General features: G+C 31.8%; 1 protein-coding gene and 1 long non-coding RNA gene across 2 annotated transcripts; both read left to right on the top strand.

The window, feature by feature from the left end:
* Positions 1–1,839: 1,839 nt before the first annotated feature.
* Positions 1,840–6,979, top strand: LOC117907404 (PXMP2/4 family protein 4-like). The gene is made up of 4 exons (XM_034820938.1): positions 1,840–1,851; positions 3,564–3,792; positions 5,789–5,913; positions 6,593–6,979. The coding sequence occupies exons 1-4, from the start codon at positions 1,840–1,842 to the stop codon at positions 6,674–6,676; spliced, it is 450 nt and encodes a 149-aa protein (XP_034676829.1). The 3' UTR covers positions 6,677–6,979.
* Positions 6,980–8,318: 1,339 nt separating this feature from the next.
* On the top strand, positions 8,319–10,101 carry LOC117905944. Its single transcript, XR_004649755.1, has 3 exons — positions 8,319–8,410; positions 8,588–8,753; positions 9,597–10,101. It is a non-coding gene; the product is annotated as an uncharacterized LOC117905944 (long non-coding RNA).
* The last annotated feature ends 3,821 nt before the right edge of the window (positions 10,102–13,922 follow it).

Below are 13,922 nucleotides of genomic sequence, written 5' to 3'. Positions count from 1 at the left end.
CCTTCTTCCTTAGTATAGGAGAGAATCCCAGGTCGTTGTGATGCCCTCCACAGACCAAATCCCCATTCGTCTTTTTAAAAAGGAAAAACATTAAAATAGAATAGAATATATATATATATATATAATTATAGTATTAATGGGTGTTTTACAAATCAACTTACCAACTTAATAACTTAATTTAAGATATTAAATAAATTAAGTATATTTGATAACATAATATAATTTAAAGTAAAAATAATTAATTTATTTTTAAGTTAATATTTTTATTTTATATTCTTATTTTTATTTATTTTAATTACTTTCAAAAATATTTTACTGCTCCACAATCTTCTTCGAATTTCTTTATCTTAATTATAATTTATGAGAATAAATATGTTAATTTGATGATTTATAATAAATTTTATATTAATTTTATATAACAACTTTAATAGTTTAAAATAAAAATTAAGTAATAAATTTGAAGTTAATAATTTAAAGTTAAATTATTAAATAATGAGTATTAAGTTTTACACACCCTTTATTTAGGATAAAACAAAATATTTCAAAAACATACTACAAAAATATTCAAAAAAAAAAAATTTTTTAAATATTTGATCCAATAAAATCAAATATATAAATATTTAATAAAAAATTTGTATATTGGGATATTGTAAATCTTTATTTGCATTTTAAAAATGATATTTGATTAAAGCTAAGGTGCATCATTCTAAGCATCTGAAGTCAATTTCATTAATTATTCTTATACATAGGTACATAAATAAATCAAAAAATATTTTCACAAATCTTAAATTTTAAGATGGTAAAAACTTTTTGATAAAATAAATTAACAAATTAAAATAATAATAATAATAATAATAATTTGTAAAAGCTTCCAAGGTATAGTAAAATAAAAATCACTTTTTTTACACTTCCCTTTTTAAATAGAAAACAAAAGCCAGATGCAAAGATTATATAAATTAATGATAAAAATAACTCATTTATTTAATTAATTAATATGGTATTATGTCAACTGCTTTTGTCTAGCACGTGTCCTTTCCTCTCCACACCAAACAAGAAGCCCCTCCTCACTCTTTCCTTTTCCCAGCATCAGATTCCCCCACCACCTCTACACCCCCTCCCACTGCCACCGCCATCGCTACCGCAAAAATGGCTAATGAAAATCGATGCCGCATCTTACAACCAAATCTTCAATGCCACCGTCGCTTACCCACCGCACTTTAAACTCTTTATTTTGATTGGTAAAATTGTGGTTGTGCAATTTATACTCTTACAATGAGTTGATTTGAGCTTTAGAAAGTCTTAAAATAATTTATATTTTGGCTATGGAGTTGATGGACATTTGGATACGTGAGTGGTTCAGAGTCTATATAAATCTTGATTGGAGAGTGTGAGTTCATTCATGTCTATTCGCAACATCACAATACGAAACCACTTACCTTCCTCTTTATGCACTTTCAAGACACAAACCATGTTGTTAGAAAAAGAAGCAGCAATCTCGTCACCTTCCTTGTTCCAACAAACTTCGAAAATTCCATCATTTTGAACTTTATTTTATCAAATATAATTAATTTATTTAATAATTTAAATTAAGTTATCAAATTATTTTAAATTATTAAATTAACCAACCAAACAACCGGTCGGAGCTTAAGAGCTAATATGAGATGTCGGAGCAGAAAATTTAAAGCTCAGTACCTGTGGCCATTCAAGCTGTAGAGAAGGCACCCTAATTCCACATCCCATAGCTTTATTGTGGAGTGGTCTGAGTGGATGGGAGAATTAATCAAGAAACAGAATCACAGAAGTTGTGTGGAATACAGCAAACAGATAAGCAGAGTAAACATGACCAGAAAGGTAAGGGTTGCAGTCCAAATGGTACCCATCTAATCTTTATTAACCAAATTATAAGGTTTTGGTAAAATTTAATAGCTCTTAGTTGATAAATTAAGTTGATTTTAAATTAAATTATTTTAGTTGTTGATTTTAATTTTTTACTTAATTTTTACTTTTAAACATTAAAAGTTAAAAGTGTTTGATGAAATTAAAATTTATTTTGAATCATTAAATTGACTTATTTACCTTCACCAATTTTAACTAATATTTATTATTATTAATTTAATTAATATTTATTGTCATTAAGTTAAAACAATAAAATTATTTATTAAATATTTACATTTAAAGTATTATTAACAGAGAAAATAACTATAAAATATTTACTATAAAAATGAGAAAATATATTATCATTGATCTAGGTAAATGAGGTAAAATAAATTGAGATTAAGAATAAATTAATTATTTTAATTTAGTACATAAATTATATTTTTAACTTTAAGTTATGATATTATATTATTTTTTGGAATATATTTAATCTATTTAAGGAATTAAATTAAATTATTAAATAATATTAATTAATTAAGTTGATTTATCAATTGTGTTCTTATAGTTAATTCAACAATGTTTTTACAAAGTATTCTAATTTTAAAAGTGTTTTTAGAAAAATCAAATGTTTAATAAAATTTGAAAAACACTTTTACAAAGTTGAAAAACAATGATTATATCAAAAACACTTTTAAAATATACTTTCATTCAAAACACTTTGAATAAAGTGCATTTTTTAGGGTTTCTACTTATAGTATCTTTAGTGAAAATATTTTTTCTTAAAAATATTTTTAAGAGAATCACCTCTCAAATATTTTTCTGAAAAATACGATTTTTAAAATTAAAAAAAATGTTATCCAAATTTTGCCACACATGAGTTTTATTCAAAAGTACTTTTCAAAAACAAATAAGTCATTACAAAACACTTTCCTTTCTGTAAAAAGCCAGCCCACTTCATCTAATCAAGCCCATTAGATATTGGGCTTGACCCTAACCAAATTGGGCCTTCTTGGTTGGGCCCTAAACGATAAGAGCGTTCCACAATTTCTTCCTCTCCATCTAATCTCTAAATAAATAAGCGCGCCAAATACAGGACACAGGATTTGATTTTTGATTCCAGGAAGACAGAAATGGGAAGCGGTTATGTGAGAATCATCGGCAAGTGGCAACAGCCATGGAAGATAAAAACTTCAACTCCATCTTCATTTCCATCGGTTCACCAACTCAGAAATATTAGGAATTCAGAAATCTCTCGCCCAATTAATCTACTTTCTTCCCATTCATTTTCATCATCATCATCGCGGTCCTCCAAGATTGGATTTCTGGGCTGGTATTTGGGCATGCTCGAAACCAGTCCTCTCATCACCAAAAAGCGTTACATCCTCCTTATCTTCGCAGCTGCCGACTTGACGTCCAGGTTAACCCTAGAATTTCGTTCCTTTTTAATATTTTGGATTTCATTAGTATGTTTTCGTTTTTTATTATTATTTATTTATTGGAATTACTGTAGAATTACAAGATTATGCATAATTTTATGCTTGACTGCATTCCAATTGAGTCAATTCGTAAAAAGGAAAAAAAATTATTTCACCAGATGGGAATTTAATATACTGCTATAATTTTAGCTCTTAATTTATGTTTCTCACTATGCATTCCTGTTGACTGATGATCATATGTTTTCTATTCAGAAAATTATGCTGCCACCTTCGGGCTCTTTTGACCCTATTAGGACATTACGTATGACTGGCTATGGATTGGTCATTTTAGGGCCTTCACAGCATTTGTGGTTTAACTTTGTGGCAAAAGTCCTACCAAAGCGAGATGTGATCACTACCCTGAAGAAAATAATCATGGGACAGGCTATCTTTGGACCTTGTATCAATTCTGTTTTCTTCTCTGTTAATGCAGCTCTGCAAGGTACACAAGAAATTTGTATTTATAATCACTCGACTAAAAAACACTGGTCCTTTTTTTTTTTTTTTTTTTTTTAGTTTTGATAGGTAAATAAGAGCTTGCATTAGAAACGCCTAGAAATGGTGAAAACAGTACACACTAAGTATACAAAAAAATGCTAAAAAAACTAGGCAGTAAGGAGACAAGAAACCCATCCCATTACTTAACAAACAACCAATCTATAAAGTTAATCATAGACAAAGTGTGATCCTCTATATACACCCTTGCCCAATTCACAAAAGCATACAAGAAAAAATATTTGATAGCTTGGTCAGACCACTCGACATCATTGAACACTGGTGAGTAATTGTTTGGTTGCAAATTTATTCCTTTCTTGTTATTGTTGTCAACTTGTGTTTCAGCATCATATAACTTTAGAAGGCAATATGGAATGGCCACCATGGAGAGTGTATTCACATGAAAACATGTAAATGTAAATTTGTAGTGCTCTGGACATGCCCATGTATCTGTCTTCTCTTGCTATGCAATTTGGTTAGATATTCAATGTTCTGCAAGCAATTCAACTAGAAACTATATACTCATAAGGTTTTTAAAATTTTCAGTGTGATATAGCAGAACTAGTTAGCTTTTTGATAGAATGCTATGTAGATTCTTTAGTTAACTGTAGATTTTCTTTTTCTATGATACATTGTGAATGAAAGGACAAGGAGACCTAATAAAACAATGCAGCAGTAGAATGGTGGAGAAGAATTTCAGTAGCCGATCTCAAATATGTTAGGAAACAAAAAGTATAATACTAAGTTTATTAAAAAACTAACATAGGATATATCTAAGCATAAGTATTAAATTTTTGCAAATTCAACTTACATCGAAATGAAACACACAATGTATTATAGAATATAATTATGCAAAATATAAAATCAAAATATGATCTAATATATAATTTTTTTTAAAAGAAGGAAAGAACAAACCTGAATGATGAAATGCACATAATCATTGTCTTTAAGTCATAAAATCTTTTCTCGTGTAGGTATTTGTTGGACTTGTACAACTCTAAGAAACAACCTAGGACCAAGCCAATAATCTGATGATGTGCTCGAACACCAAAGAGAGAGAGAGAGAGAGAGAGAGAGAGAAGGAGAAGAGGGGGGGAGGAGGCGGGGAGGGAGATACCAGGTTGTGTGTCTTGTTGCCCAATACAATAACTAAAATAATAAAATAATATAGTTGTAGATATGAGAAAGAATTCTGGAGTGCAATCGGCAGATGGAGAAAAATATAGAAATAAAAGAATTCCTTAGATTTGTTCTAAAATTCTTTAATATGTATATAGCTAAAATGTATGGTATTCATAGAGTTTTTGTTAGACTCCAATCCTGTCTTTTCATATTGTGAAAGACATGTTCTTTCACAAGCAACAAATTTCAAGTCTAAAACTTCATCTGTTTCCAATGAATAACTGTGGTGAATGCCTTTACGTTGAGTGGCTTTTCTCTAGAGTTCATTTGGATCTCAGAAGTAAAAAACTTATACATTTTCAAATTCTTTATTCCTTATATAAAAGAGGAATAAAATTGGAAAAATCATGATAGAGAAAAGAATTATTGAGTTTAAACTTATTTTTCTTTTTCTTTACTTTTGGTTCGTTCCCTTTTTCTTCTTATTTTCTTTTCCTCATTATTTCCCAATGCTTTCTGTGATGCAATTGGAGTCCTAGCATTAAGCTCATGAGTTGCATGAAGAAGTCTGATATGAAAATTGGCTAGGTAAGAGAAGTTAAGTGGAAACCTATTCTGATGGAATATGAAATAAAGAAGCATGTGAATTCAGTTGGATAACAGTCTATTATGGTGATGGGAATGTTAGTTTCCTGTGGATGGTAATGTGTGTCTCCTTGATCATTTAGCATTATTGGATATGAACAATATAGGCTTGAACTTTTGAACATATAAATTTTCAATTTCATTGCTTGTTTTGACCAATATTTTGGTTACCTCAGGTGAAAGTGGGGATGAGATTGTTGCCAGATTGAAGCGAGACCTGCTCCCAACTCAGCTAAATGGTCTTCTGTACTGGCCAATCTGTGATTTTGTTACATTCAGATTTGTTCCTGTCCACCTACAGGTACACTTTTTTCTTTATTTTGTTGCTGATGAAAAGGGGTACACTTAGGGGGAAAATTTAGCTCTCACCTAAGAAATTAAGCCTACTGCTTGGTTGGTTGGATTTAATGATATCAGATTTATGGAGTTAATCTTAAACCACTCAGCTTATATATACTAATAAAAGATAGGAATAAATCCAACTGAAAAGTACTTGAGCTATGTTTGGTTCCTTGAAAATTTGAGGGAAAATGTGAGGTAAGGAAAATAGAGATGAAAAATAGAAGGAAAGAAAATAAAAGTCAAACTTAAAATTAGTAAATTATTTTTGTATGTTTTTTCAAATTCATTTCATTTTTTTTCTATATTAAGCTCAAATAATTTAAAAATATCTAAGCTCGGAACTAATTTTAAATATATTTAATTTTCTTTTGTAACTTCATATTTAACTAAACATAAGAAAACCATTTTCCTACATTTTTTTTTTCCTTTTCTTAAAACTTCCCTTGAATCAAACATAGCATTAAGATTCTCCAAAATTGCTGATTAATGGTTCTGATTCTCACAGTGATCCAACTGCTAGGTGTACTGTGCATTGAATTTCCTGGTTTGGGAGTAATTGTGCATTGATTTTATTTATTTATTGTTATTATTATTATATTATTATTATTATTATTATGTTTTTGGCATCTTTGTGGCAGCCATTGATGAACAGTTCGTGTTCATACCTGTGGACTATATATTTGACATACATGGCAAGCTTAAGGAAAGTGTGCACTGATTAGCATTGGGATGTCTTACTCTTTTAACTCATACATAACCGGTTAAAGCTAATGCAAGTGCAAAACAGAATGCTGCCTCTGCTCAATACTGATCAAGTTCATAAGGAGAAACTTACAGTTACAATCAAATCTGCATTATTTGCAGGAAAACATGTCTGTAGTTTTAAAAATCATGGTTGTTTTATTGAATTTGATGTTACATTTCTTTTACATGTAAAAATTCGTTTACTTTTTGAACGAGCTTTTCAAACAGAAATAAATTAAAGTGGATTGCAAAATCCTGATAATTTGAATTTTGGATTCTTCCATGTGCATGTAAGGCCCCGCCAAGGGACTGAAATTGATAAGTTAAAGTGGCATAAATGATAAAAGTCATCATACAACTTCGGTTGGGTAGCTGTGAATTGAGAATTTAAATTTTTTCATGGGTCCAGTGGTAGCACAGCGATTTGATTAACCAGGCCCACCCCACCCACCACCTTCTTTTGTAGGAGGGTGGGGGTGAGTGTGGGGAATAGCTTTGAGGTAGGTGCGATGGTTTGTTCTGATATTGTTATGTTTTAATGGCAGAAGCTGAATTGACGACCAGATACATATAGCTTGTACAGAAATTAAGGACTTGGACCTACTTGCATAATTAATTCTCAGCTAAGCCAGTGATGTGCAGAGGTATTAAAAACAGGATTAAAAACGCACCTAGACGATTATTCACTACACCTGAATCACTAATTTACATTCTATCATTTGACTCTCTGAAGTAAGAACTGAACAGGAAACTGTTACCCGGGATTTGTGTCGATTGCTCACTGCACCCAGAGTAAACTCTGACTCGTACAGAACGGTTCATTTTAAACGTCTTTCTACCTTAAAAGTTAAAATATCCCTTCAACCTGAATATTGGGGACCTGGAAGGGATCGTGTGTACAAGATACAAACAGTAGGATTTTAGCATCGAGGCAGAATGGGAGAGAATATATGTAGTCCAGGGCCTGGGATTGTGGACCGTATCAACCATCAAGATCCATAGATAGACAATGGATGGTCGGTGTCCTTTGTGGGAATCGTGGTGTGGTGTCCATATCATCGATTTCCGTTTCCCGTTTACTGGACCACGTGTACCATATACTGCTTTAATTATGTAGGCCACGTAGCTCACTCTACCGCCCTAAACGATACCCACGTAGTCCACTTGATAGGCTTTAATTTTTTAAGTTTTCTGCACTTTCACACCCTTTTGGAGCTCGTGTCCTACACGCTCCTCCCTACTTTCTACCCGTTCATTCCTGAGGGAAAAAATAAAAAATTAAAATTCATTTATTGACTTGAATCTACCACGCGTCACTCAGCAGGTTGGTCCTAGGCTCCTAGCACCACAGAATTGTAACTGAGGCACGTGACTGAGGGCAAAAGATCGTAACGAATGGGGACCACCTTGCAAAATAATATCTACGCATGGTTTGAAAACATTAAACAGTAATCCCGCCAATGCCTATCCCCACGTGGACTCCAAGGTTGCCTACGCGTCCATTCTCCGCGAGAAAGTGTCGCAATCAACGCGACATAAGCATTGGATCCGGACGTGGATTCAACGGGAGGAACGACACGTGGCGCCCAAAGAGAAAATGATCGCGTCAGCCGGGGAAGGACCAACCGATTAATTCGGGCACGAGTCTCTCTCCCGTTAGGAGAAGCTTCAGAGGAGAGGTTGAGAGTGAGAGAGAGAAAAGTGTCGCCAAAGTCAGTTCCTCTACCCTTTCATTTTCTTCCCTTTTTTTTTTATTTTTGAGTATTTCGATTCGATTTCGATGTGAAATCAAAAATCAAATAAAATCAAAGTGATTCGATTTGTGATCTTGTTTTGATATTTGATATAATAGTGGATTTGAATTTGATTTTACCGGTGGTGGTGTACAGGTCATCTTCTTCTTCTGATCTCTCTCTTCAGGCTGAAGCGGAGGAGGGCGGAACATTACCAGAAGTTGGGGTAGCAAATTAGCAATGGAATGGTGGGATAAGATGATGTTTCCCATGCGAACAGTCTGGAACGGCGTTGCTAAGCGTTTTGGAATTCGAAAAACTGGTAAGTACTGCCATCGTTTGATTTTTTTAACCTTTGAATATGTTGATCACAGGAGAGGATTCTCCTCTGACTGCTGCTTGATCTTATGCGATTTGGAAACTGGATTTTATCTTTCAACACTTCATTCTCGTCCACATTATCTGGATTTCTTCTTCTTCTGCCCGATCATTCTGGAATTAGATAGATGGTTTTAAAGCATCTCTGCTTTTCTGAATGGTGATGCTACGCCATAGGCAAAGTTGTATACACTTGAAATGTTTTCCTTTTTGACCTAAATCACCAAGGCGTCAAGATTATTGATTCAGTCATTCAGAGAACATTTGGTGTATGACAAGCATTCTCCGTTTAGAAGGTCTTTTTTAGGCTTTGCCCGTATTATCAATTTTTTAAAAAAAATATTATTTATCATAGGGATTTCAATTTAAAACCACAAAGCAAGTGAGTGAAATTATAGATTATAAGAAAATTTCAGTCTAGGAAGCCCAAAACCTTAACCCTTTCCGCAATCAAATTTACATTATTTTGTGAATGCAAGTGGAAATTGATTATACCCATTGTGACAATAGTTAACTGTTCGTTGGGAGTTTTAATGGTGTGATCTTGGAACTCGGAAGATTGTAGAATTTTTTTTTTTAAATCTATTTTCTGTTGGAGCTCAAGGCTGTATTTGGTCGGAGCAAAGAACCAGAATGTGTGGGTGTAAAAGAAATTTTATGTTATCTTTTCTCATGTGCGGCTCATTAGTTATGAGTATAGAGGATTGTTGAGTTTTGTGATTAAGATATTTATTAGAATCTGTAAATTTTGATTGATTGATGTGATCCCCTTTTGACAACAAAGCAGGCCTACTGAAGCTGCGAAATGACGTGAGGACTTGTGAGTATAGGGATGTGCATGTGATGTGGGAGATGTTAAATGGAACTGAAACAGAGCTCAGTCGGTCCCCTGAGAGATCCACTGGGAATAGCAAAAAGAGAACATATTGGAAAATAATTGAGTGGGCCAAGCGTGCTCCATATCTTTGCCGCAGTTTTTGATCATGTTATGAATGGTGCTTGTGAGCTTGTTGAGCTTATGAACTTGGTCAGCTTTATCTCAGATGTATGGATGTGAATCCTGTGGAATAAAAGAGAAGAGAAGGGGATGGGGGCCTGGTATGCAATAGTGTCTGTTTTCTGTTCATCCAACCATGTATAGAGGTCAGCTTTCCCCCTCCCAGTGGATATTGTTCCGTCTCTTCCTTCTCTTCACGCTGTCTCCTATGTAATAAATGATGGGTATCTAGAAAATGGGTTCTGAGTTTTCTCTATCAGACCTTGTTTCTTCATCCAAATGCCTTCTTTATTCTCATTGGCTTTCTCCTACTTCTTTATTATTATACTATTTTAACTTTTTGCTTGATTGAAATGCTTAATCTTTTTTATATAAAATAAAATATTTTAATCATGATTCTAACTTTTTGCGCACCCCAATTGGTTTAAATTGCGCACCACCACTCATTCAAATTGCATGATTACACACACATACCCCAAGTGAAAGCGCCATGTTTGAATAAACCAAGGGCCCACAAAAGATTATAATCACAATAAAATATTTTAATTTATATAAAAAAATTAAATATTTTAATCAAGCAAGAAGTTAAAATAATACGATAAAAATATTTTTATTTAAATCTATATATGATAATAATAAATAAATATTTTGTTTAGTGTAAATATAAAAAATCTTATCTTCTAAAATTTTAAATTTATTTTCAATAATAATTTATTATATAATTATTTGTATTTAATTAATTTATCAAGATGATGTTTGAGTTGATTCATTCAAAATCTGTGGATTAACTCCTTGAAGCGTCATAATCACAATAAGCAGATGATTTGAAAATCACTATCATAAAACATCATCATTTACTAGTCATTTAATACTTAAATATAGTAGCTTTTTAATCAACATAATTTACCTTTTGTATAAAAAAAAATCCCCTCAATTACTTCATAAGAAAAAAAAATTCCAATTAGTAATTTTCAACATTATGATATTTTTTTGTGATAAAATGATAGTTATTAACCATATTTTGAATTTAAGCTTAAAATTCTAGTGGGTGATCATGTTTTCAAATTTAAATCATAGTTGTAAAAGAAGTACAATTATAAGAAATATATGCGAATTTTGGAGGTTTTTTTTTAGATTTGGCAGCATAATTCAAAGAACTTAACTTTTTGATTTTAACAACTTGTTTTCTTCAATTAAAAAATTTGTCAATAAGAAAATTATTGTAAAACAATGATAAATACAACGCAAATAAAATAGTAGAGATACTTAACTTTTTTATTTTAACAACTTGTTTTCTTCAATTAAAAAATTTGTCAATAAGAAAATTGTTGTAAAACAATGATAAATACAACGCAAATAAAATAGTAGAGATAAATTATATTTACTTTGATAATAATATATAATAGGGGAAAACAAATCATAAAAGAGAATTGAAAAAGTTGAGAGAATAAAATATAGAGAGAAGGAGAGAAAGTAAGAAATTTCTTTCTTTTTGTGGGATACATATTATAGGGGATGGGAAACCCTTTTATAGGTTTTCCAAATGACTTCCATTAATATTCTCATTAATGAATATTAATGAAACTCATAAATAACATTAATAGTTTCCATTAATGAGTATTAATGGAATTCATAAATAATACTTAATTAACATTTATTATAATTAATGTGGTGACATTTATTACTTCAGTTATAACACTCCCCCTTGGATGCCCACCACATTGAAGAATATGTCTCATTAAAACCATTTTAGTAAAAACCTTATGGAAAAAACCTAGAGAAGGAAAAAAATTACAATATTCTTATAATTCTTTAAGTTGTTCTTAGTATGTTAGGATTGCCTCGTTAAAAATCTTGCCAGTAAAATTCAGTAGGACAAAACCTGGACGAAGGAAAAAAGAGTACAGTACACTAACACCCTTTTACAAGCGTACTCTCCCTCATGTTGATATCCTTGAGTTGACACATTCCAATACTGTGTATTAACTTCTTAAATGTTGAGGTTGTCAATGATTTTGTGAATAAATCTGCTAGATTATCACTTGAACGTATTTATTGCACATCAATTTCACCACTTTTTTTGAGTTCATGTGTATAAAAGAATTTTGGTGAAATGTGTTTAGTTCTATCTCCTTTAATATAACCCCATGTTATTTGTGCAATGCATGCAACATTATCTTCAAATAATATTATCGGGTCACCTTTGATAGAAGATAGTTCACATGATTCCCGAATATGTTGGATCATAAATTTTAGCCATATATATTCACGACTTGCTTCATGAATTGTTAGTATTTTTGAATGATTTGATGATGTGGCCACCATTGTTTGTTTGATAGATCTCCATGAAATAGCAGTACAATTGCAATTAAACACATATCCTGTTTGTGACCTACCTTTATGTGGATCTAAAAGATATCCTACATCTGCATATTCAAACAATTGTTGCTTTGATTCCCTTGAGTAAAATATACTCATATCAGTAGTTTCGTGAAGATAACATAATATATGTTTGATACCATTCCAATGTCTTCGAGTTGGAGTATAACTGTATCTTGCTAATAAATTGACAGAAAAAGCAATGTCTGAACGTGTACAATTGGCAAGATACATAAATGCACCAATAACACTAAGATATGGTACTTCAGGACCAAGTAATTCTTCATCTTTATCACAATGACGAAATGAATCATTTTTCACATCAAGTGATCGGACAACCATTTGAGAACTTAAAGGATGCGCTTTATCCATATAAAAATGCTTCAAAACTTTCTTAATGTATGTTGATTGATGTACTAAAACTCCATTTGGAAAATGCTCGATCTGCAAGCCGAGACAAAATTTTGTTTTTCCAAAATCTTTCATCTCAAATTCATTTTTCAAGTAATTTGTTGTTCTTGTGAGCTCTTCAGGAGTTCCAACAAGATTTAAGTCATCAACATACACTACAATAATTGCAAATCCGGTTTCTGATTTCTTAATGAAGATGCATGGACATATAGGGTTATTCAAATATATTTCTTTTAGCAAGTATTCGCTAAGACGATTGTACTACATGCATCCAGATTGCTTTAATCCATACAATGATCGTTGTAACTTGATTGAGTACATGTTAGGAGACTTTGAACTATTTGTTTCAAGCAATTTAAATTCTTCAAGGATTTTCATTTATATATCATTATTCATGGATTCGTATAAATTTGTTGTAACAATATCCATGAGATGCATATCCAGTCCTTCTTAGACCACCAAACTAATTAAGAAACGAAATGTGATTGCGTCCAGGACGGGAGAATATGTTTCCTCGTAATCAATACCAGATCTCTGCCAAAAACTTTGTGCTACTAATCGCGCTTTATATATTATGATCTCATTATTCTCATTGTGCTTTCGTACAAATACCCATTTGTACCCAACATGCTTTACATTTTCAGGTTTTTTTACTACAGGTCCAAAACTTCTCATTTTGTTAATGAGTTTAACTCTACCTGTATAGTTTTTTTTTCCATTTTGGCTAATCATTTTTATGTCGGCATTTTTCCACATTTTTGTGGTTTGGGATCTTCATCTTTACTTATGATATCAAAGGCCACTTGGAAAGCGAAATATTGCTAATAACAATATTATTTCATCCCATTTTTCTCCCGTGTGTACATAACTTACTGAGATCTCACAATTTTTAGGTACCTATGCTTCTTTAGAGGCTTTTCGTTCAATATGTGTTTTTTCAGGGGCTTCTCGTTCAATATGTGTCTTTTCAGGAACTTCTTGTTCAATATGTGTCTCTTCAGGAGCTTCTTGTTCAATATGCGCCTCTTTAAAGGTTTTTTGTATTATTTGTGCCTCTTTTGGAGTTATAAATTTATCAATTTTAAACTAATCAATCGTTTTGATGACCTCTTCTAGAGTGCCTAGTTTTTCTTGGGTTCTCATCTTTCGAGGAGTTACATCATTTGAGTCGATAGGTCTACCACGCTTCAAGCGTATCTTAGATTCATTTGTTAATTGTTCTACATGGACATCAATCCGTGCTGGAGTATTTGCAACCACGATATGTGACTTTGTCACCTTCTTTGTATCAATGAATGTATCTGGTAATTAATTTGCAAGATTTTG

Source organism: Vitis riparia, chromosome 18 (assembly GCF_004353265.1).
Source record: "Vitis riparia cultivar Riparia Gloire de Montpellier isolate 1030 chromosome 18, EGFV_Vit.rip_1.0, whole genome shotgun sequence".
NCBI classification, from domain to species: Eukaryota; Viridiplantae; Streptophyta; class Magnoliopsida; order Vitales; family Vitaceae; genus Vitis; species Vitis riparia.
This window is presented reverse-complemented; position numbering and strand designations above follow the sequence as displayed.